Source organism: Notolepis coatsorum (genome assembly GCF_963971535.1).
Source record: "Notolepis coatsorum genome assembly, chromosome: 5".
Taxonomy (NCBI): Eukaryota; Metazoa; Chordata; class Actinopteri; order Aulopiformes; family Paralepididae; genus Notolepis; species Notolepis coatsorum.
The window spans coordinates 56856892-56879722 of NC_140169.1; the positions used below are offsets into that span (position 1 = coordinate 56856892).

At 42.2% G+C, this 22831-nt stretch overlaps 1 protein-coding gene across 1 annotated transcript in view; it reads left to right on the plus strand.

Annotated features, from left to right (window-relative positions):
• The window catches only part of brf1b (BRF1 general transcription factor IIIB subunit b), a gene marked incomplete at its 3' end in the record, with an annotated part of 152137 nt that overhangs the window by 106166 nt on the left and 23140 nt on the right, over positions 1-22831 (plus strand). Inside the window, exons 13-19 of the mRNA XM_084314116.1 lie at positions 7282-7447; positions 14420-14481; positions 15308-15389; positions 16155-16207; positions 18198-18475; positions 21821-21872; positions 22256-22490. Coding sequence (XP_084170242.1) covers positions 7282-7447; positions 14420-14481; positions 15308-15389; positions 16155-16207; positions 18198-18475; positions 21821-21872; positions 22256-22490 — 928 coding nt within the window. The remainder of the gene's footprint in view (positions 1-7281; positions 7448-14419; positions 14482-15307; positions 15390-16154; positions 16208-18197; positions 18476-21820; positions 21873-22255; positions 22491-22831) is intronic.

Consider the following 22831-nt stretch of genomic DNA (forward strand, 5'->3'; position numbering starts at 1 on the left):
CCTCATACCGTCTCTTGACAAACTCCCACCCAGTCTGGCTCCCCCCTCTAGGCAAGCAAAGACGCTCACCTCCCTATGCGAAGACGCTGGATACTCAGATGTCTGGAGAACCCTTTGCCCATCAGAACTGAAGTTCACCTTTTTTAGCGGCCCACACAAGAGCAACAGTAGGATAGACTATTTCTTCATCCCTTCCTCTAAGCTCTTTCTAGTATCGTCCTGCACAATCGGAAGCATCGTTCTATCGGATCACGCCCCTATATACCTGGTCTACTCCCTGTCAGAAGAGAGAGCGCTGTCGAGGCGTTGGCGCCTCAACCCATACCTCCTCAAAGATGATATATTTGTCTCCTATTTCGAATCGGAATTTAAAATTTTCTACTCAATTAACTTTCGCTCTACGGATAACCCGTCTCTACTCTGGGAAACATCTAAGGTATTTTCTCGTGGACTGATTATATCTTATGTATCATCCAAGAAGCGCAAGAAAAATGAACAATGTAAACTTCTTGAATCCAAACTAGCCGACCTTGAAAATCAGCATGTTTCAAACCCAGCCCCGGCTGTGCTTATGGAGCTTACGGCCACCAGAGCGGCGCTAAACACTCTTCTGATCCAGGACGCCGAATATTCTCTTAAATTTGCCAAACAGAGAATGTACGAACACAGTGACAAGCCGGGTAGGTTCCTGGCTAACTTGGCAAAAAAAAGGGCTGACACCCAAGTAATAGCCTCAATCTCCGACTCCAACGGGGTCAGGTCCTTTGACACCAAAACTATTAACAAAGAGTTTGCCTCTTTCTATGCCCAACTCTATAGGACCGAGCGACCCGATGGTGCTCTCGCTGACATGCAGGCCTTCTTCGCTGAGTTACACCTCCCTAAGGTATCGAAAGATCAGAACTTGCTCCTTAACGCCCCAATTACGAAGGAAGAAGCTCTGGGCGCCCTTAAGGCTATGCCATCTGGTAAGGCTCCGGGCCCGGACGGTTTTAGATGCGAGTTTTATAAAGAGTTCGGTCATATTCTATTAGATCCCCTGCTGGCAATGCTTAATCACTCCGCTGAAGTGGGAATACTGCCCCAGTCTCTACGGGAGGCTAATATCTGCCTTCTCCTTAAGAAGGGTAAATGCCCTGAGGAGTGCGCCTCCTATAGGCCTATAGCCCTACTCAATTCGGACCAAAAGTTGCTTTCCAAGATCCTGTCCATGCGCCTGGAAAAAGTACTCCCTTTTATTATTAATGAAGATCAGACCGGTTTTATTAAGGCTAGGAACTCTACCGACAACATGAGACGGCTCCTCAATATCATCCAAATGACTCGTGAGACAGACCACCCCGCGGTGGTTCTGTCTCTCGATGCGGAGAAGGCGTTTGACCGTGTAGAATGGCCGTATCTATTTTTAACCCTCGCTGAATTTGGCTTAGGTGACACCTTTATTGACTGGGTCAAGGTTCTTTACAACTTGCGAATGTCGGCGGTCTTGACTAATGGACTTAGGTCTAGCAACTTTCCTCTGCAGCGGGGGAACCCCCAGGGGGATCCTCTTAGCCCTTTACTATTCGACATGGCCATAGAACCACTCGCACAGGCCGTAAGGCAGTCAGCCGAGATCTCAGGTATTAGAGTGGGCGGGAGGGAGCACAAAATCACCCTTTATGCGGACGACGTGCTGATCTTTGTGTCTAAGCCTGGCTCTTCAATTCCATGTCTGACCCGCATGATTTCCACATTTGGAACCTTCTCGGGGTACAAAATAAACTTTTCCAAATCCGAAGCAATGCCACTTGGGACACTCAAATCTATCCCGATACTGCCCGAGCCCTTCCCATTTCGCTGGTCGCCCTCCGGCTTCGTTTACCTAGGAGTATTTGTGACACCCACCTATGATACGTTGGCTAAGGCCAATTTTCCCCCTCTTTTAGACACCATAAGGGCAGACTTAGTTAGATGGGCCCCCTTACCGATCTCCTGGCTGGGTAGGATTGGCCTCGTCAAGATGAACGTACTCCCCAGACTGTTGTACCCTCTTCAAATGATCCCAGTGCTGCTGACAAACAAGGTTATCAAGGTGCTGGAAGGCTGGCTAAGCTCATTCATTTGGAATGGGAAGAAACCGCGTCTGAAAATGGCTAAATTACAGATGGATAGTGAAGATGGGGGTCTAGACCTACCTAATATTAGACACTACCAGCTGGCGGCACACCTTAGGGTGATGGTCGGCTGGTTCAGAGCAGACCCACTGTCAATATGGCTGGACGTTGAATCCTCGCAATCTAAGTCCCCCTTGTGGAACCTACTATTTATCAAAGACTTTAGGTCTGTGAGGAAGGTGTGCTCCAACCCCATCACATTATGTTCCGTCAAGGCCTGGAAGACTGTCCGTAAGGTGGAGGGCCGAGCCAAGCTGACCTCTCCTCTTACCCCGATTGTAGACAATCCCGACTTTAAGCCAAACCAAGTCGGCGGCGGCTTCAAGACCTGGTATAGGCAGGGCATAACCGATCTTGGCCACCTGTTTGATGGCCGGACCCTAATGTCCTTTACACAGCTGCAGCAGCGATATGGCCTATTGAAAGCGGAATTTTTTTAGGTACCTACAAATTAGGCAGTTTATCACCAAGGACACCTCACTTTTAACTGACATCTCCACCTCGCAGGTGGAGAAAGCCCTCTCCTTACAGATCCCCAAAAAACAAATATCTATCTTCTATAGTACTCTGAACCTTAATTCATCTTTATCTTCCTATGTTACTAAACAGTCCTGGGAAGAGGATTTGGACATAGAAATCACAGATGCAGACTGGCAGGATACGTGGACCTACGCAAAAAAAATCTCGGTTTGTAACCGCACCAAGGCCATCCAAATTAGAATATTGCATCGCATTCATATTACCCCCGCCCGTAAAAGTAAAATGGATCCCAATACGTCCCCACTTTGCTTTAAATGCAAGATAGAGATTGGAAATCACGTCCATTGTTTTTGGACCTGTGTAAAACTACAGAGCTACTGGTACGACGTTGTAGAAGAACTGTCTGACATATTTCACACCCCCATCGAGCTGGATCCCCTCTGCCTTTTGCTGGGCCTCCCAGATATTCATGTTACCAATTCCAAACATAAGAGACTGTTCAATTTGTTGACATTTGCTGCTAGAAAGAACATCCTGTTGTTTTGGATCAAGGACGAGGTCCCGTCAATGAGGTCATGGCACAATATCATAATGGAATGTATCCCCTGTGAGTATATTACGTGTATGCTGCATTCCAAGTTGGACGCTTTTTATGAGATCTGGGACCCCTATCTGTCGCATATTGGGCCTGCACTATCCACCACTGTGCTCGCCGGATTTCCCCATTACCAGTAACCTCCCACTGCTGCCTTGTTTTGTCTACGGTACTGGCATTGTAAATACTGTACATGTCCTATTGACTACAGTGGTACTATACATGTTCTCTTGACTCCGGTAACACTGTACATGTCCACTTGACTACAGTAGTACTGTACATGCCCACTTGACCACATTGATACTGTACGTGTCCTCTGGGCTACAGTAGTACGGTACATGTTCTCTTGACTACAGTAATGCTGTACATATACCTTTGACTACAGTGATACTGTACATGCCCTCTTGACTATAATAATACTGTACAAACCCACTTGACTACATTGATACTGTACGTGTCCTCTTGGCTGCAGTAGTACTGTACAGGCACTCTGGGCTACTAGGGAATACACGGTCATATGCACACGTTCACAACACACATATATGCATGTACACATAAAACATATACATAGGTAAAGCACACGCACATATGGGTAGGTAGAACACACGTTTATATAGCACACGAGATAAGGCACACACGTGAAAGCCACACTTATTTTATTTTGTTTTATTTATTTTATTTTCTATTGTCATTTCCTTATTTAATTTTTATTGTCTTTTTTCTTTTCTGTTTGCTTGTCTCGTAATGTTATTACTGTTGTTAGTGTCATTATTTTTATTATTATTGACGGTATTGTATTGTGATGTCTTGTTCTATGTTGAAAATTGAAAATAAAAACATTTATAAAAAAAAATAAAAAAAAATCCATAAATCACCATAATCACATAAAAGCTTATATCTCTGTGAAAACGAGTCTGATTATCCTAATACTGATAACATAGATTCCTTATCTGAGATCAGATGGTATCCAAATGGTTTATTCCAATTCCTGATCGCCATTCGAAAAAATCGCTCATTTGATTGATCCATCGTGTATACAGTAAAACACATATTCGCCGCGGCTCCGAGGCTCCAGAGTGAACTCTGGTAGACCCTGGTTAAATGAGTGAGAAGTAAAATGTGGAGTGCGGGTTTTTTTTCCCCATTAATTTTCATTGAGTCCAATCCAAAAGGGTGATTTACCATCTGGGAGACGATAGGGGGCGTTTTTTTCACATCTGAGCGCCGGGGGTGCCTGGATCTCCAACGATAGACTCGCTTGATGCAATATAATTTCAGATCGCTAATAAAAAAACGAATAAAAAAAAACGAATATTCTCGTGAGTGGGCATTCAACCTGCGGGGGGTAAACACGAGGAAACCTGGTGGATGGCATTCAAAGTGTTAAACACTAACACTGACTTTAAACACTTTAACTCTTACTTTAAACACTTTAACACTGACTTTAACACTCACTTTAAACACTTTAACACTCACTTTAAACACTTTAACTCACTTTAAACACTTTAACACTCACTTTAAACACTTTAACACTGACTTTAACACTGACTTTAAACACTTTAACTCTCACTTTAAACACTTACACTGACTTTAACACTCACTTTAAACACTTTAACTCTCACTTTAAACACTTTAACTCTCACTTTAAACACTTTAACACTGACTTTAAACACTTTAACACTCACTTTAAACACTTTAACTCTGACTTTAAACACTTTAACACTCACTTTAAACACTTTAACACTGACTTTAAACACTTTAACACTGACTTTAAACACTTTAACACTGGCTTTAAACACTAACTCTCACTTTAAACACTAACTCTCACTTTAACACTGAAACACTCACTTTAAACACTTTAACACTGACTTTAAACACTTTAACACTCACTTTAAACACTTTAACCACTTTAACACTCACTTTAAACACTTTAACACTTTAACACTCACTTTAAACACTTTAACACTGACTTTAAACACTTTAACACTGACTTTTAACACTGACTTTAAACACTTTAACACTGACTTTAAACACTTTAACACTCACTTTAAACACTTTAACACTGACTTTTAACACTGACTTTAAACACTTTAACACTGACTTTAAACACTTTAACACTCACTTTAAACACTTTAACACTGACTTTAAACACGTTAACACTGACTTTAAACACTTTAACACTGACTTTAAACACTTTAACTCTCACTTTAAACACTAACACTGACTTTAACACTCACTTTAACCACTTTAACACTGACTTTAAACACTTTAACACTCACTTTAAACACTTTAACACTGACTTTAAACACTTTAACACTCACTCTAAACACTTTAACACTGACTTTAAACACTTTAACACTCACTTTAAACACTTTAACACTCACTTTAAACACTTTAACACTGACTTTAAACACTTTAACACTCACTTTAAACACTTTAACACTGACTTTAAACACTTTAACACTCACTTTAAACACTTTAACACTGACTTTAAACACTAACTCTCAATTTAAACAGTTTAACACTCACTTTAAACACTTTAACTCTCACTTTAAACACTTTAACACTAACTTTAAACACTTTAACACTCACTTTAAATACTTTAACACTGACTTTAAACACTAACTCTCACTTTAAACACTTTAACACTCACTTTAAACACTTTAACACTCACTTTAACACTCACTTTAAACACTAACACTCACGTTAAACACTTTAACACTCACTTTAACACTCACTTTAAATACTTTAACATTGACTTTAAACACTTTAACACTCACTTTAAACACTTTAACACTACTGACTTTAAACACTTTAACACTCACTTTAAATACTTTAACACTCACTTTAACACTCACTTTAAACACTTTAACACTCACTTTAACACTCACTTTAAATAATTTAACACTGACGTTAAACACTTTAACACTCACTTTAAATACTTTAACACTCACTTTAAACACTAACACTCACTTTAAACACTTTAACACTGACTTTAAACACTTTAACACTCACTTTAAACACTTTAACACTGGCTTTAAACACTTTAACACTCACTTTAAACACTTTAACACTGACTTTAAACACTTTAACACTCACTTTAAATACTTTAACACTGACTTTAAACACTTTAACACTCACTTTAAATACTTTAACACTCACTTTAAACACTTTAAACACTTTAACACTCACTTTAAATACTTTAACAATCACTTTAACACTCACTTTAAACAGGCGGCTAAGTGGCGCAGTGGGCAAGGCGCTCGCCACTAATGCAGGAGATTCTGGGTTCGAGCCCAGCTCTCGGCATTGCTACCAGCTTGGCTGGTCGTTCATACTAATACAATTGGCAGTATTAGGGGTGGGAAGCTGGTGGGTGGGGATCGGACGTTGTGGACAGCAACTCCTACAGGTCGGTTGGTGCGCCTGCGCAGCAGAATCAGGAAGCAACGGGGGCGGCGTGTCCCTCCCACGCAGACCCCCGCCACTGAGAGATCGCGCTGTGCAGGTGAAAATATGCGACGGCTGCCTCCTCGAGTACCGGAGGGGACACGTGATGCAAGGCTTCGTCCACATTGCAGCCGGCCTGTGGGAGGCATGGCCTAACAGCGTTCGAGACAGGGGAGGGTAGAATTGGACAATATGAAATTGGGATGGGAGAAAAATAGAAAAATGGGAGAAAAAGTAGATAAAAAAAAGAAAAATCATTTTAACACTCGCTTTAAACACTACATCATATTTATCTATTTATTAAAGAGATTTGCACTAGATCCATACCTCATTTGCATTTTGCACCTTGCCTTTTTTTAGTTTTTTTTTTAGTTTTTGTACCTCATTGTCTGCATTTTTACTTCATTTTACTTCATTGTACTTTAGTTTGTATATTGTATATTATTTTGTAGTGGTGGGACTTATCCCTCTTTTACTTTCTTGTTTTACTGTATGAAGCACATTCTTAGGGGGCTCATGCAGAACCAAGCATTTGACTGTAATGTACATGTACTTTATACATGACGAATAAAACAAAACTTGAAAACTTGAAAACTCGAGGTGGTGGCGACGGAGCCGGTGGTGGTGGACGGAGCGGAGAGGGAGCAGCAAGGTGCGGTCAAGCCCCTCTCCCTGGCCTCTATCCTGGGTACCCTGCCCTGCGCCGCCAGCCTGGGCCTCAGCCCAGAGTCCTTCCAGCAGGGGTTCGTCACGGACAAGGACGGGGGTGAGTGTACCTTCGCTCCAGAGGCCTGTCGTTAAGTGAGGCGCGCACTCTGTATGCTAGTACCCCGATTAGTCGAATAGTCGACTAATCGATCGAAAGGAGTCGACTGCCAACCTCTTAGTCGAATGCACACAATTTTTTTATAATATATATATATTAGTGCTGTCAATCGATTAAAATATTTAATCGCGATTAATCGCATGATTGTCCATAGTTAACTTGCGATTAATCACAAATTAATAAAAAAAAATTATCTACCTTAAACAGATATTTTTCAAGTTCCACGTTTTAATACTCTTATCAACATGAGACATTGCTTTATGCAGCCATTTAACACAAAAGGATGACCCTCATGCATTGCAAATTTGCATCAAATTCAAAACAGAGTGATGCACAAAATAACTTAAAAGAAAATAATAATTTAAAACAATGAATAAAGTGTGCATGAAATAATAGGGGAAAGAAAACGTTAGGAACTTGTTACATTCACCCACACAAGGGCTGAGTAATCACACACCCCCTCTCTCTCTCTCACACACACACTCTCCCAGCTCTCTTTCTCTCTTGCCCCTTCCTCATCTCTCTCACCCCCTCTCTCTCTATATATATATCTCTCACACACACACACACACACACACACACACACACACACACACACACACACACACACACACACACACACACACACACACACACACACACACATTTACATTTACATTTAGTCATTTAGCTGACGCTTTTATCCAAAGCGACTTACAAGTTCTGTACGACAAGACAGCAAGAAGGGTACAACTCTATCAGCTGAGTAACAATGTTTATCAAAGTGTTGCGTGTTACAGTGTAGGTTAGTTTATTAGGACAAGTGCATGACAGTAAGGTTAGTCAGGGTTATATATATATATATATATATATATATATATATATATATATATATATATATATATATATATATATATATATATATATATATATATATATATATATTTTATTTTAATTTTTTTATCATCATTTCAGATAATGGTTGAAGAAGTGAGTCTTTAGTCGACGGCGAAAGATTGGACGGGATTCGGCTGTCCTAACTGGGATGGGTAGTTCATTCCACCATTGTGGGGCAAGGACTGAGAATAGGCGGCTTCTCTTTGATGACCCTCCGGGAGCTCGGATAGGAGTAGGTCTGAGGCGGCCAGAAGATGCAGAGCGTAGGGGTCTTGAGGGTGTGTAGTTAGAGACCATTGACTGGAGGTAGGCGGGAGCGGTTCCCTTTGCCGCACGGTATGCTAGGTCGAGGGCCTTGAAGCGGATACGAGCAGCAATGGGGAGCCAGTGCAGGTCGCTAAGAAGTGGGGTGACATGGGCCGACTTCGGTAGGTTTGAGATCAGGCGGGCCGCTGCGTTTTGAATGAGTTGAAGAGGCTTGGTGGTAGTGGCTGGGAGCAGTTTATGAGGGGCGTGACTCTGGCTTGTTTTAGGGAGGTGGGGACCACCCCCGAGTTGAGTGAGGAGTTGATGGTTGCAGTTAGGAATGGGAGGATGTCCGGTGCTATGGTCTGGAGGAGTGGGGAGGGTAGCCGGTCCAGCTGGCATGTAGTCGGACGGTTCGACGTTACCAGTGTCAGGGTCTCGGCTTCTGTAATGGGAGAGAAAGATGACAGAGTGAAGGATGAGGTTCTCGATTCAGCATTTGGAATGGGTGGGGGTTGGGAGAAGGAGCTGTGGATGTTCTCCACTTTTTCCTCAAAGAAGATCGCAAAGTCTTCGGCAGAAAAAGATGAGGGAGGAGGGGGTGGGGGGGGGGGGGGGGGAGTGAGGAGGGAGGACATGGTAGCATGCAGTTTGCGAAGATTCTTGGCAGAGGCCTCGATCCTATGGTGAAAGAAAGAAGCTTTGGCATTAGTAATGGTTTTGGAGAATGTTAACAAGAGGTTGTGATATGTGTCGATGTCGGCAGTGAGGCGTGACTTTCTATACTTCCTCTCAGCCGCTCTCAGGACCTGTCTTTGTTCTCTCACTGCATCCGTCAGCCACACACACACACACACACACACACACACACACACACACACACACACACACACACACACACACACACACACACACACACACACACACACACACACACACACACACACACACACACACACACACACACACACACACACTTCAGAAACAAACATAGTATCAATGAGAGCATCAATAATACACCTGAGTGAAGTCTAGTAAAAAAAGATAAAATAAAAATCTTAAAAGTTAATCGTGAGTTAAAAAAAATAGTGGCGTTAACACATTGAGTGCCAGCGACGAGATTTATCGTTAGTTCATGCCGACCGTTGAGTGCCAGCGACGAGATATCTCGCTTTTTTTTAAATTAGCGATTTGAATTCATATTTCATCAATCTAGTCTCACGTTAGTGCTGCAAACTCTCTCTGAGCTCCATTGGGAGCTGCCCCCTATTGTCTCTCCCTGTTGTACTGCACCCGTTTGGAATGGATTGAATGAAACACATGGGGGGGGGGGGGGAATCCAGCTTCCTCATTTTACTTCTCAGACAAGCAGTGTTAATTTTGTTGACTAAATTGATGACGAAAGATGTTCGTCAACGAAGGTTTTTTTCATGACGACAACGAGACGTGACGTCACGTTATTGAAGACCACGTGACGCCAACACGACTAAATAGTTAATTACATATCGTTGACCACAACTGAGTACACAAAAATGTAGTTTACAAAAACCATGACGAATTCTCTCTTAATTTATGTTGACTAAAACAAGATGAGACAAAATAATTATAACTTTTAGAATAAGTCACGTTATTATTTCAGCATTTCCCATTTCCGTTTTCCGGGTTAAGCTCAGCAGCGTTTATGGCTAAAAGCCAAGCTACATAACATACGTGAGGCTAAAAACCGTGTCCCAGGTCTCTCGTGACTACAGCTTATACCAATAACCATGAACGGAATCTGCTACTCTCTCAACACTCCTGCGGCAGCCGAACAGTTCAAGTTTCAAGTTTCAAGTTTCTTTAATAGTTGTCATACAGAAGTACAGAATACTTTTGTACAAAATGCTTCTTACTGTTGCGCTCCAGAGACTGTGCATGACAAGATAAGTATGAAATAAAAACATAGTAAAAATTAGAAGTAAAAAAAGAGGTCACAGTGTTCAGTTTAGACATATGTACAATGTTCGTAGACGTAGTTACCATACAATATACAGTACTGTGCAGTGTACTAATATACAATACTATATAGTGCAAGGCATAAATGGACGAGGTGCAGTTTAGGTACAATTCACAGTAGGTGTACGAGTTGTAGTGCAAATCCTTTATCAATAAATATAAAGTGTAAGTGTGTTTGTGTGATCTAAAGTGTGGAGAGTGGGTGCTGCAGTGTGTTGTTTGTTTGAGTGAGTGTGTGCGTGTGGGTGTGTGTGCTGTGTGCATTTGATGGTTGTTGCTACGTTCTGCTATGTTCTACCAAAAGAACATAGCATTTAAGACGACGGAGGCTGAGAGGATGGCTAGGCTGCCAGAAGAGCTAATAGCTAATAGCCTGGGAGTCGGGACCTATATCCCAGACACAGACTTGCTCTCTTTCATCTGTGTACACCCACTACTATCAACATTACACATGGATACAACAAGGACAAGACCAGGTTCACTTAAAAAGGTAATGTTGGTATGAAAAAAAAAAAAACAGACGAGTACTAACACTGAGATTGACCCTGCTATAAGTTGTTATGAATCCCTTTAGCGCTTGAAGTGCACAAAAACGTCGTAATGACTTTTTATTTTTCATATAATGTTGGGTACATGCTCAGTAGAGTTAGAACGCTCCCAGTCTTAGGGGCTGTGATATTTTGTTACCACACTTTATGCACATAGAAGTGCGGTGGCAGGGTCGCTAAGCTAATGTTATTAGCCGAATGCTCTGATGGGGGCGGCCATTTTAAGTGACGTCAGTGATCTACGGTACGACTCGAGGGACAAAAGGGAATGTGTGTGTGACGTGTGTGAAATTTGTACAGTAGGTCCCAGTAAGAATTGCAATCAGTGTGTACTGTGTATTTACACTATCCTAATGTTGCTTTGTTGGTTAAAAAAAAAGAAGCAATTTAAATCAGAATATGTTCCATTCCATGTCTGACTATTTCTGAATCTATTGACCATTTCAAGGAATGTTTGGTTACTATTGTATTGGGCTTCTAGCCTTCTACTGAACTTATTGTGAATCAGCTGATAGGGTTTGGGCTAGACTATACTTAATAAATAGAATTGCATTATTTACAATATAAAATGCCTTTTTTTCATTAGCGAAAACTAGACAAAAATCATCCGTTTTCTGCGACTAAATCTAGATGAAAACAAAAAAGACAAAATCGAGACTAACACTGACTAAGACTAAAATGCTCAGACATTTAGTTGACTAAAACTGACTAAACGAAAAATAAATGCAGATGACTAAATATGATGAAAACGAAAAAGGAGCACTTGACACATGACTAAGACTAAAACTAAAATGAAAATAGCTGCCAAAATTAACACTGCAGACAAGTCACCCGAGAGGATCGGATTCATTGCCGAGCCCCAAAACAGCGTGGAATACATATTTCCAGTACCCAGTGTTGGATCAATAAACGCGATCGATATTTGGAATGGCGATCAGGAATTGGAATAATCTTTTTGCAGAACATCTGATCTGAGGTAAGGAATCTATTTTACCAGTCTTAGGATAATCAGAACTAAGCTTCTATAGCGTGCATAAGTACACATATACTATCGATAATCTAGCGTTTATTTGAAAACTATTCATAAATAGGCCGAAAAATGACAACGTTTTTTGTGTATTCCAGAATATTCCAGTAAAGGGCGATTATCACAGAATCTTTATATTGGTATAAAACGGAAATGAACCGATTAAAAAACAATCTGTTTCGACAATGTTGACTGCAAACAAGTCATTGATAAGCGACGGCCAGATTAGACACATAAGCCATAATTTAAGACATAGTTTATGCGTTTGCAAATATGAGAGCTCTATCATTGAAGTGGACGCTGGCATACGGAGGCTTTTAGCGCTCCGCATTGCTGGCAATCAATGTGTTAATAGAATCGGGCGATAACGCGTTAATACCGCGTTAACTTTGACAGCCTTAATATATATATTTAGGAGCGGCTGGGTGGCGTAGCGGAGATTGCGTGCGTCACCAATGCAAGAGACTCCGGTATCGAATCCCAGTCTCAGCATTGCCTTCGGCTTGGGCCGGCCGTCTTACTGGCTCATTTGGCAGAGTCAGCGGGTGGAAGTCGATGGGTGGGGATTGGACGTTGTGGACAGCGACCCCTACAGGTCGGTTGGGAGACGCCTGCACAGCAGAGACAGGAAGTGGCGAGGGTAGTGTGAGCCTTCCATGCGTTACACCTCGCCAATGAGAGTCCGCGCTGGCAGGCGAAAAGATGTGACAGGCTGCCTACTCGTGTGCCGGAGGGAACACGTGATGCAAGGCTTCTATCCTCTCTACAACCGACCAGTGGGGGGCATAGTCGAGCAACATTCAAGACAGGGGAGGGGAGAATTGGATACACGAAATTGGGATGGGAGAAAAATTGAAAAAGAAGGAGAAAAAGTGGATACAAAAAAGGATCATTCTTGCCAAAAGCAAAGAGGCCTAGAAGCGTGGCTAACGCTAATGACGCGCATACCAGCCGAGGCTAACTGCCTAAGAACATGGGCACAGAAAGAGGATTTCACCCGTCTAATGAACACACTAGACTAGACAAATATCAAGATGTATCCATCAGTGGACCAATTGCATGCTTTTGCAGAGGACAAGAAGCCTTCAGTCGACTCCTTCAGACATTAAGCACCCCCCACAGCCCAAATGGAATGATACAAAAAAAAACTATACGACTATACAAATCCTTAGTCGGAGACAGGCCTAATGTTAGGCGACCGCATTCCTCCAGAATATAGTATTATAGTGCCCCTATCAACAGTATTATAGTGCCCCTATTTACACTTACACTTGGGGCTGTTCATTAACTCATTGGGGGCCACCAGCAGAGGGCGCTGATGGCCCGTCAGTGGCAGTGCTTTATCCTAATGTAGGGATAGCTTTACTTGCGAGTGCTTAAAATATATGAAATATTATAGCTATGGATCCAATTAACACGTTGATTGTCAGTGAGTTGCTTCCAGTCAACATGCACAAAACAGAGAGTTTTTTCATACATACATTTCCGTTTTATACCGTGGTGAATATGAATATATTTCTAGAGCATTCTGTCTAATCTCAATAAACTCCAGCAAAAATCGAGCTTCAATGTATTTCCTTAGAAATCGTGCCATGTGTCGCTTGATTCATGAGTTTTCAAATAAACGCTAGATTATCTATATTATTATGTGTCATCATGCACGAACAGAAGCGGGGTCTGAAAAATCGCTTCTCCGTACTTTGGTCGGCACGAACCGCACACACACACACACACACACGCTCCGATGGCGGTGAAAGAAACATCTGATCAACCCAAGATTGGTAACATAGAGTCCTTACCTCACATCTGATGTAATGCAAAAAGATTAATCCAATTCCTGATCGCCATTCCAAATATTGGTCCCCAGTCCATGTGTGATAAACGGTACTCTTGCCCGAGAGGGAAAACCTGGACCGGACTTCTTAGATCGATGCACAGCCCCAGCCAGAGGGATTCCAATGATGTGCAATACCGGCCGGGAGGCGTAGGCGGCGGTATATGCCCTTTGCGAGCTCAGACCCATTCCCAATGATAACATCAGGCTGGATGGATGAAAAATGAATGGATATAACTAATAAAAGAAATAACGATTAAAACCCGAGATTTGTCGGGTTTGGCGCCCAGCGCATGGCGAGTTAACCCGAGATATCTCGGGTCTGGCCCCGAATGTGTTAAAGCTGGGGCTGTTCATTAAATGCTGAATGTCTTTGCTTCCTGCAGACGACGGCTCGGAGAACGGAGAGCTGGACTTGGACGGGATTGACGATATGGAAATTGACAAGGTATGTTTCGCAAACCTGTTCATTAAAAAAATATAAATTTGGAGCGCCACGGTGGCGCACCACGTAGCTGCGCTCGCAGCGTAGTCGCAATCATCCTGGGTTTGAATCCGGCCCAGGACTTGTGTTGCATGTCCTTCCCCATCTCTTCTCCCAATTTCCTCTGACTGACCTATCTGCAATAAAGCTTAAAAATGCTGCAAGAAATATATATAAAAAAAAAATATATATATATATATATATATCAATTTAAGTCCAGAGAATGATGCTTGTATGTTCAAATCCCCCGAGATTGTGCATCACTACGCCCAGCGGTTGTTCGTCAAGAAAATAGTTCTGACTATCTATCTGCTCTGAAAATTACAATGTCTCATTTTACGTTGTTATTTCTACACGTGGTGAATACACAAGTCACAGCATGTAATAAATAAGACAGTTTTGGAGTTGTTTTGGAAAGTGTATTTTGTTACTTTTGACCGAGCTAGGCTACTGGTTCGTATCCATTTCTAGTCATTGTGCTAAGCTAGCTAGCACACTGTGCGTCTTTCTCTCTCTGTACTGCACGCACAGAGATGAGAAGGGTAGCTATCTTCTTGTCTGACTCTGGGGGAGACGGACAATAAGCTTGTTTCCAATTTTTTTTTTTACGTGTTCCTAGTTTGTTTGAGGGGAAGAAACTGAACAAACATGTTCCACAGATTCAAGGAAGTCTTGTAAAATTCTTGAAAAGATCGCAAACTATCTGCCAATTAACACCCTGGTTAGTTACCTGACTAAAGGTGACGTTTCCCTCGTTTAATTCCTAATTTCCCTTCACTGTTTCTCGCAGTACATCCTGAACGACAGAGAAGTGGTAACAAAGACTGAACTGTGGATGAAGCAGAACGAGGAGTATCTTAGAGAGCAGAAAGGTGAGGCGGAAAAAAGACGGAACACTAAGAGAGACCTTGGTTTAGAATTAGGGATGTCCCATATTATCGGCCTACCGATATTATCGGCCGATATTGGCATTAAAAATGTAATATCGGAAATTATCGGTATCGGTTTAAAAAAAATATATATATAATTTATTTAATTAAAAAAAATTTAACATTTATTTAACCTTTATTTACCCAGGCAAGCAAGTAAGAACAAATTCTTATTTTATGTATTGCCAAAAGTATGCATAATGTTGTGTTAATTCCATGACAAGAGATATGTAATGTTAATTACCTGAAATTATTCCGTTTCTTTGATATCGGTATCGCGAATTAAGAGTTGGACAATATCGGTATATCGGATATCGGTAAAAAAGCCAATATCGAACATCCTTATTTAGAATTAGAATTAGAATTCCATCTACTGGTTGGTCCATGTGCTTTTATTTAGCCCGTCAGTGTCGCTTCCTATATTAAAAAAACCGCTTTCTTTATTTCTCTGCCGATGTGTATTACCGTCATTCCATGTCTTGATATTTGATGTTTCTTGTGTTTTATATTTATTTAACTACTTTTTTCTTTCTTTTAAAGGTGCATTACCAAGCCTTCCTTTAGAGTTTTCTGTGAATAACTTTGTTATTATGATGTAATGTTATTGTGATGTGATGTCTGGGTTATTGTAGCAGAATGATATTGTGATGTAATGTTATTGTGATGTAATGATATTGTGATGTAATGTCTGACTGTATATCTGTTTAGAAAAAGAAGAACGGATAAGGAAGGAGAAGGAACAAGGGACCTATAAGGAGAAGGTAGAGTGTGTGTGTGTGTGTGTGTGTGTGTGTGTGTGTGTGTGTGTGTGTGTGTGTGTGTGTGTGTGTGTGTGTGTGTGTGTGTGTGTGTGTGTGTGTGTGTGTGTGTGTGTGTGTGTGTGTGTGTGTGTGTGTGTGTGTGTGTGTGTGTGTGCGTGCGTGCGTGCGTGCGTGTTGGAATATATTGGAATTGCCCATTGCACCGTTTTAAGTTTGCAGATATTGTTAATGACATCACAGCTCATAAAATTAAACTTTTAATATCTTAAAACCATACCAGCACAGTCAACCATTTTAGCAGCACAAATCAGAGCTAATGGAGCGCCATCAAATCAATCACATGCCATCGAATCACATGCCATCGAATCACATGCCATCAAATCACATGCCATCAAATCACATGCCATCGAATCACATGCCATCAAATCACATGCCATCAAATCAATCACATGCCATCGAATCACATGCCATCGAATCACATGCCATCAAATCACATGCCATCAAATCACATGCCATTAAATCACATGCCATCAAATCACATGCCATCGAATCACATGCCATTAAATCACATGCCTAGTTTTATTCAAGTTCTGACCCGCCGGATGGTCCGTTACACAGAATCATCGGGGAAGTCGTGCTTACAGACTGGTTGGAATACGGCCGGCACAAAATACTTGCCAATCCTTGCCTATAGACCGCTGCACCTCCGTGTTACATTGAGCTCATGGGAGAGAGAGCGGGGGGGAGAACATGAATGAATGTGGATGAGAGCCTTGACATTAAGTGGTTGTAGCTACGGCTGTGGGGGCGCTGGAGACATGATCCAATAGACTTTTATATACGCCCAAGTCTCCTGAACACGGAGAGACCAATCCCAAGTCGATCGGCACTTTCTCTGCCGAGCTATAGTCACTTTTACGCACCTACTCCCCCAACCCCACATGCACATGCGCAGATTGCCCACGGAGTCTCTGGATTGTCCAGAGATCAAGGTTTATCAATCTGCACATGCAGAGTTTGAGGAGTAGGTGCGAAAAAGTGACTATAGCTTGGCCGAGGAAAGTGCCGATCGACTTGGCATTGGGCTCTCTCTCCCACGAGCTCAATGTGACGCAGAGGTGCAGTGGTCTATAGCTGCCAGTAGCATAACTTGCATAACTGAAGCCCGACTAGATGTTGTTAAGTTAAAGGTGCTATAGATAAAAATGTTATGTTGAGTAATCGTTATTTTTATTTCTATCTATTTATTTACAATACGTTTCACAGAGCTTTTAGAAAGGTGCAGAATAAAAGTATTTCTTTACCCGCCAACATCATTTATTAATGATTTTGTCACTGAAAGAAATGTGGCTGGTCCGAAACGAATGTTGTTGTTTACATGTTGCCTGCATGTATCCCCCCCCCCCCCCCCCCCCTACTTCCCATTTCCCCTCGTGGAATGCACCTGATTGGATAAACGACACTCGGGTGCTCTAGCGCGACACCTAGTGGCTGAATGTTATCTACAGCACCATCTAGTGGCTGAATGTTATCTACAGCACCACCTAGTGGCTGAATGTTATCTATAGCACCATCTAGTGGCTGAATGTTATCTACAGCACCACCTAGTGGCTGAATGTTATCTACAGCACCACCTAGTGGCTGAATGTTATCTACAGCACCATCTAGTGGCTGAATGTTATCTACAGCACCACCTAGTGCCTGAATGTTATCTACAGCACCACCTAGTGGCTGAATGTTATCTACAGCACCATCTAGTGGCTGAATGTTATCTACAGCACCATCTAGTGGCTGAATGTGATCTACAGCACCACCTAGTGGCTGAATGTTATCTACAGCACCATCTAGTGGCTGAATGTTATCTACAGCACCATCTAGTGGCTAAATGTTATCTACAGCACCATCTAGTGGCTGAATGTTATCTACAGCACCATCTAGTGGCTGAATGTTATCTACAGCGCCTTTAAAAAAAACTCTCCCCGTCTTCCAGCCCAAGAAGTCGAACAAGAAGCGCGAGCCCATCTGCGCCAACACGGCCGGCGAGGCCATCGAGAAGATGCTGGAGCAGAAGAGGATCTCCAGTAAGATCAACTACGACGTCCTGCGCGACCTCAACAGCAAAGTGGGCAGCGGCAACAGCAGCCCGGCCCGGCCGCCCTCCGAGGCGTCCTCCAGCAAGACGGGCCGCAAGAAGCTGACCCGGCGGAAGAGGCAGGCCAGCAAGGTCAACCTGGGCCTGGCCGCCACCACCAGCATCATGGGCAAGAGGTAGGGGGCGCTGTTACCTTTATTTACCCAGGGTAGGTTCGCTGAGCACGGATGCTCTTTTTCAGCTACGCCCTGCTTGACACTCAACACAGTTCCATTCACACCTGGGAGCTGCCCAGTACAACCACAGTCTGACACCGCGGGCCACTGAGAAACTCCACTGGAGCAGTTGGGGGTTAAGTGCCTTGCTCAAGGGCACTTCAGCGGTTGGTGTTAAGGGGGATGGGAGAGAGTTATTCATTCACTTCCCCAGCCCAGATTTTTCCTGCCGGTCCGGTGGATCGAACTGGCAACCTTCCGGTCACAAACCCGCTTCTCTAACCTTTAGGCCACCGGTGCCAGGTTACTGATGCATGTGGTCAGATAATAATTATAATATGATAATAATACACTCTATTTATATAGCACCTTTCAGACAAGGATTGCAGTTAAAAGTGCTTTACATAATAAAGACACAATGAAACAAGCAGCAAGAGCAATGCATAACACAAATAAAAATAGCATGACACAAATTTATTTTATAATAAAACATTTAAGAAATCTACATCTACATCATATCGGAACCTAACGTTCCAATATGCTTCTTGAATTATTGTAATCTTGTTACAAAATCATGAACAATAAAAGAAAAAAAACTGTGCTGTTCTGAAATTCCTGTTCCCTAGAACAGCAATAAGGTTTATGACAGCATGTTGTCTAGTGTTAGTCCTTGTATCTAGAGCTCAGTCAGTCAACTAGAGAATGACAGCATGTTGTCTAGTGTTAGTCCTTGTATCTAGAGCTCAGTCAGTCAACTAGAGAATGACAGCATGTTGTCTAGTGTTAGTCCTTGTATCTAGAGCTCAGTCAGTCAACTAGAGAATGATAGCATGTTGTCTAGTGTTAGTCCTTGTATCAAGAGCTCAGTCAGTCAACTAGAGAATGACAGCATGTTGTCTAGTGTTAGTCCTTGTATCTAGAGCTCAGTCAGTCAACTAGAGAATGACAGCATGTTGTCTAGTGTTAGTCCTTGTATCAAGAGCTCAGTCAACTAAGAATGACAGCATGTTGTCTAGTGTTAGTCCTTGTATCTAGAGCTCAGTCAGTCAACTAGAGAATGACAGCATGTTGTCTAGTGTTAGTCCTTGTATCTAGAGCTCAGTCAGTCAACTAGAGAATGATAGCATGTTGTCTAGTGTTAGTCCTTGTATCAAGAGCTCAGTCAGTCAACTAGAGAATGACAGCATGTTGTCTAGTGTTAGTCCTTGTATCAAGAGCTCAGTCAGTCAACTAGAGAATGATAGCATGTTGTCTAGTGTTAGTCCTTGTATCAAGAGCTCAGTCAGTCAACTAGAGAATGACAGCATGTTGTCTAGTGTTAGTCCTTGTATCAAGAGATCAGTCAGTCAACTAGAGAATGACAGCATGTTATCTAGTGTTAGTCCTTGTATCTAGAGCTCAGTCAGTCAACATCCAGCCAAGGTCAGTGTTTCCCACCGGATTTTCAGAGACTGTGAACCTCCGACCCTCTAGGGGGGTCCGGGGGCATGCACCCCCGAAACTTTTTTGTTTTGTACATTTTAAAGTTAAATGCATCAATCTGGTGCACTTTGAGAGCAAAATAAAAAGGCTAGATCTATGATGAACTTTGTGCTCAAAACACAAAATCGACTAGACTAGTGGTTCCAAATCCTCTCCTCGAAGCACCCCAGCCGTTCAATGTATTTGTTAAATTCCACCACCAGCACACCTGATTCAACTTAACTAGCCCTTTATTAGTTGAATCAAGGTGTGCTGGTGGTGGATTTTAACAAATACATGGAACGGCTGGGGTGTCTCGAGGAGAGGTTTTTTGTTGAACTGGTTTATTTTTTAGAAAATAAAAAAATATAGTGGATTACTATTACGACTACTACCACTGCCAATACTACTGATACATCCCTATTGGCAAACTTTATATTTAAAAAAAATAGAGAAAAAAAAAAGAATACAATAATATATATATTTTTTTATTAAAATATTTTTTTGGTTCATTATACAACTGTGGCGGAGGTAATTAATGGGAAACCCTGAACTGGCATCACAACTGGAGTATCACAACTTCTCTGCTCCTAAATAGTTGGGTGGGTCAAATGCTTATTTCCCCAGGGGGATTAAGGAAGGCACAACTTAACTCTACAGTAGGTTGAAGAGGAGCCGGTGTCATCATGTTCAGAACCACGGACAGATCCTCTGAACTGACTTCATTCTCCTGGCGCCTTGGACATTTCAGAATAAAATACCCAAAACCCTCATGACAGGAGGAAATGGCATAAACCTCCTTTCAGAAATTATTTTATTCCAAAATGTAACATAATATTTGCTATTCATGGTTCATTTTATATCCCAATAATATCCCAAGAGTATCCCAATTCACATTATCACACAAAAACATCTCACAAATATGATCACACAGATGGACAATATATTTCTAGATTAGATTAGATTATATTCAAATGTATTGTCAAGTATAGTAGAACGAAAAGCAGTTAGCATCTAACCAGAGTGCAAAGGTAACAGTGAAGTGTCTAACAATACTGGAGGTGTAGTGGTTACGTCATTGCTGTTACCGGCCGGTCCACCATCTTGAAAACGCAATGTATTTCCCCATTGCCCATTTCTAAATCGTCTCGTTTAAAACAAATAAAGCATGAACATTTGCATGGTGTACCTTTCTGTGCATATTCATCCACAATCTATAGCTCAACATGAAAATATTCGCAATTAATCGTAGAAAAAATCGCCACATTTTATTTCAACCAAAAATGCTTAAACAATAATGTTAGTGATAGAAGGGAACTCATTTTGTGCAAAAATGGAAAGCTTTTCAATGTTCATGAGGCAGAATTGTTACAATTAGCCGATAATCGTCGTTCATACTAACACAATTGGCAGTGTTAGGGGTGGAAAGCTGGTGGGTGGGGATCGGACGTTGTGGACAGCGACTCCTACAGGTCGGTTGGTGCGCCTGCGCAGCAGAATCAGGAAGCAACGGGGGCGGCGTGTCCCTCCCACGCAGACCCCCGACACTGAGAGATCGCGCTGTGCAGGTGAAAAGATGCGACGGCTGCCTCCTCGTGTACCGGAGGGGACACGTGATGCAAGGCTTCGTCCACATTGCAGCCGACCAGTGGGAGGCATGGCCTAACAACGTTCGAGACAGGGGATGGGAGAATTGGACAATACGAAATTGGGATGGGAGAAAAATAGAAAAATGGGAGAAAAAGTAGATGTGACGTCAGACTACACCTCCCTATATATAGTGTAATTAAGCCCTAAGTTGTTGATTGGGTGTCTGGTGTCTCATTGTTCCCTCCTTCTTTCTAGGCTCCGCCCACTTATAACGTCCATATCCAAGAGGAAAAGAGTGTCTTCACTGGTAAGCTAACTCAACCAATTACATTTGTTCCATTTGTTTAAAAAAGAGTGTCTTCACTGGTAAGCTAGCTCAACCAATGCTTATTACATTTGTTCCATTTGTTTAAAGCAGTTGCTTTTTGTTTGTTTTGCTTGTCCTGAAAACAGATTAAATATGACTATGATAATAAACAAGGTGGAAATCCCATCTGCGTTCATTTTGTATTAAAAATGGTGGGTACTAATGCAGTGCCCTGGTCTATAAGTCTCTCTCTCTGTCTGTATGTCTCTCTCTCCGTCTCTCTCTCTCTCTCTGTGCGTGTCTCTGTCTGTCTTTCTCTGTGTGTGTGTGTATGTGTCTCTCTCTATGTATGTATGTTAATATTTACATGTATGTTCTTGCAGGTGCTCCATGATACCAACCGCACCACCACCAGCACCAGAACCACGGCCCAGATGTCCTCACCCACCTTGCCCCCCGTGGAGCCCCCAGCGGTGGCCCCGGGGCCGGCCACTGTGGAGAGCGGCCCTGTGACCTACGATGTGCCCACAGAGGAGGAGGAGGTGGAGGAGGAGGAGGAGGTGGTGGAGGAGGAGGAGGAGCCTTGTGTCAGCGCTCTACAGCTCATCGGCGGGAACGGTGAGCTGACAATAGGGAGGTGTGGTGGCGACGTCATTGCCGTTTTTCGTGTTCCACCCTCTGTCCAATAATGCAATGTATTTCCCCATTGCCCATTTCTAAATCGTCTCGTTTAAAACAAATAAAGTGTCAACATTTACATTTGCATGGTGTACCTTTCCGTGCGTATTCATCCACAATCTATAGCTCAACATGAAAATATTCGCAATTAATCATTAAAAAGAAATCGCCACATTTTATTTCAACCAAAAATGCTTAAACAATCATGTTAGTGATAGAAGGGAACTCATTTTGTGCACAAAAAATGGAAAGCTTTTCAATGTTCATGAGGCAGAATTGTT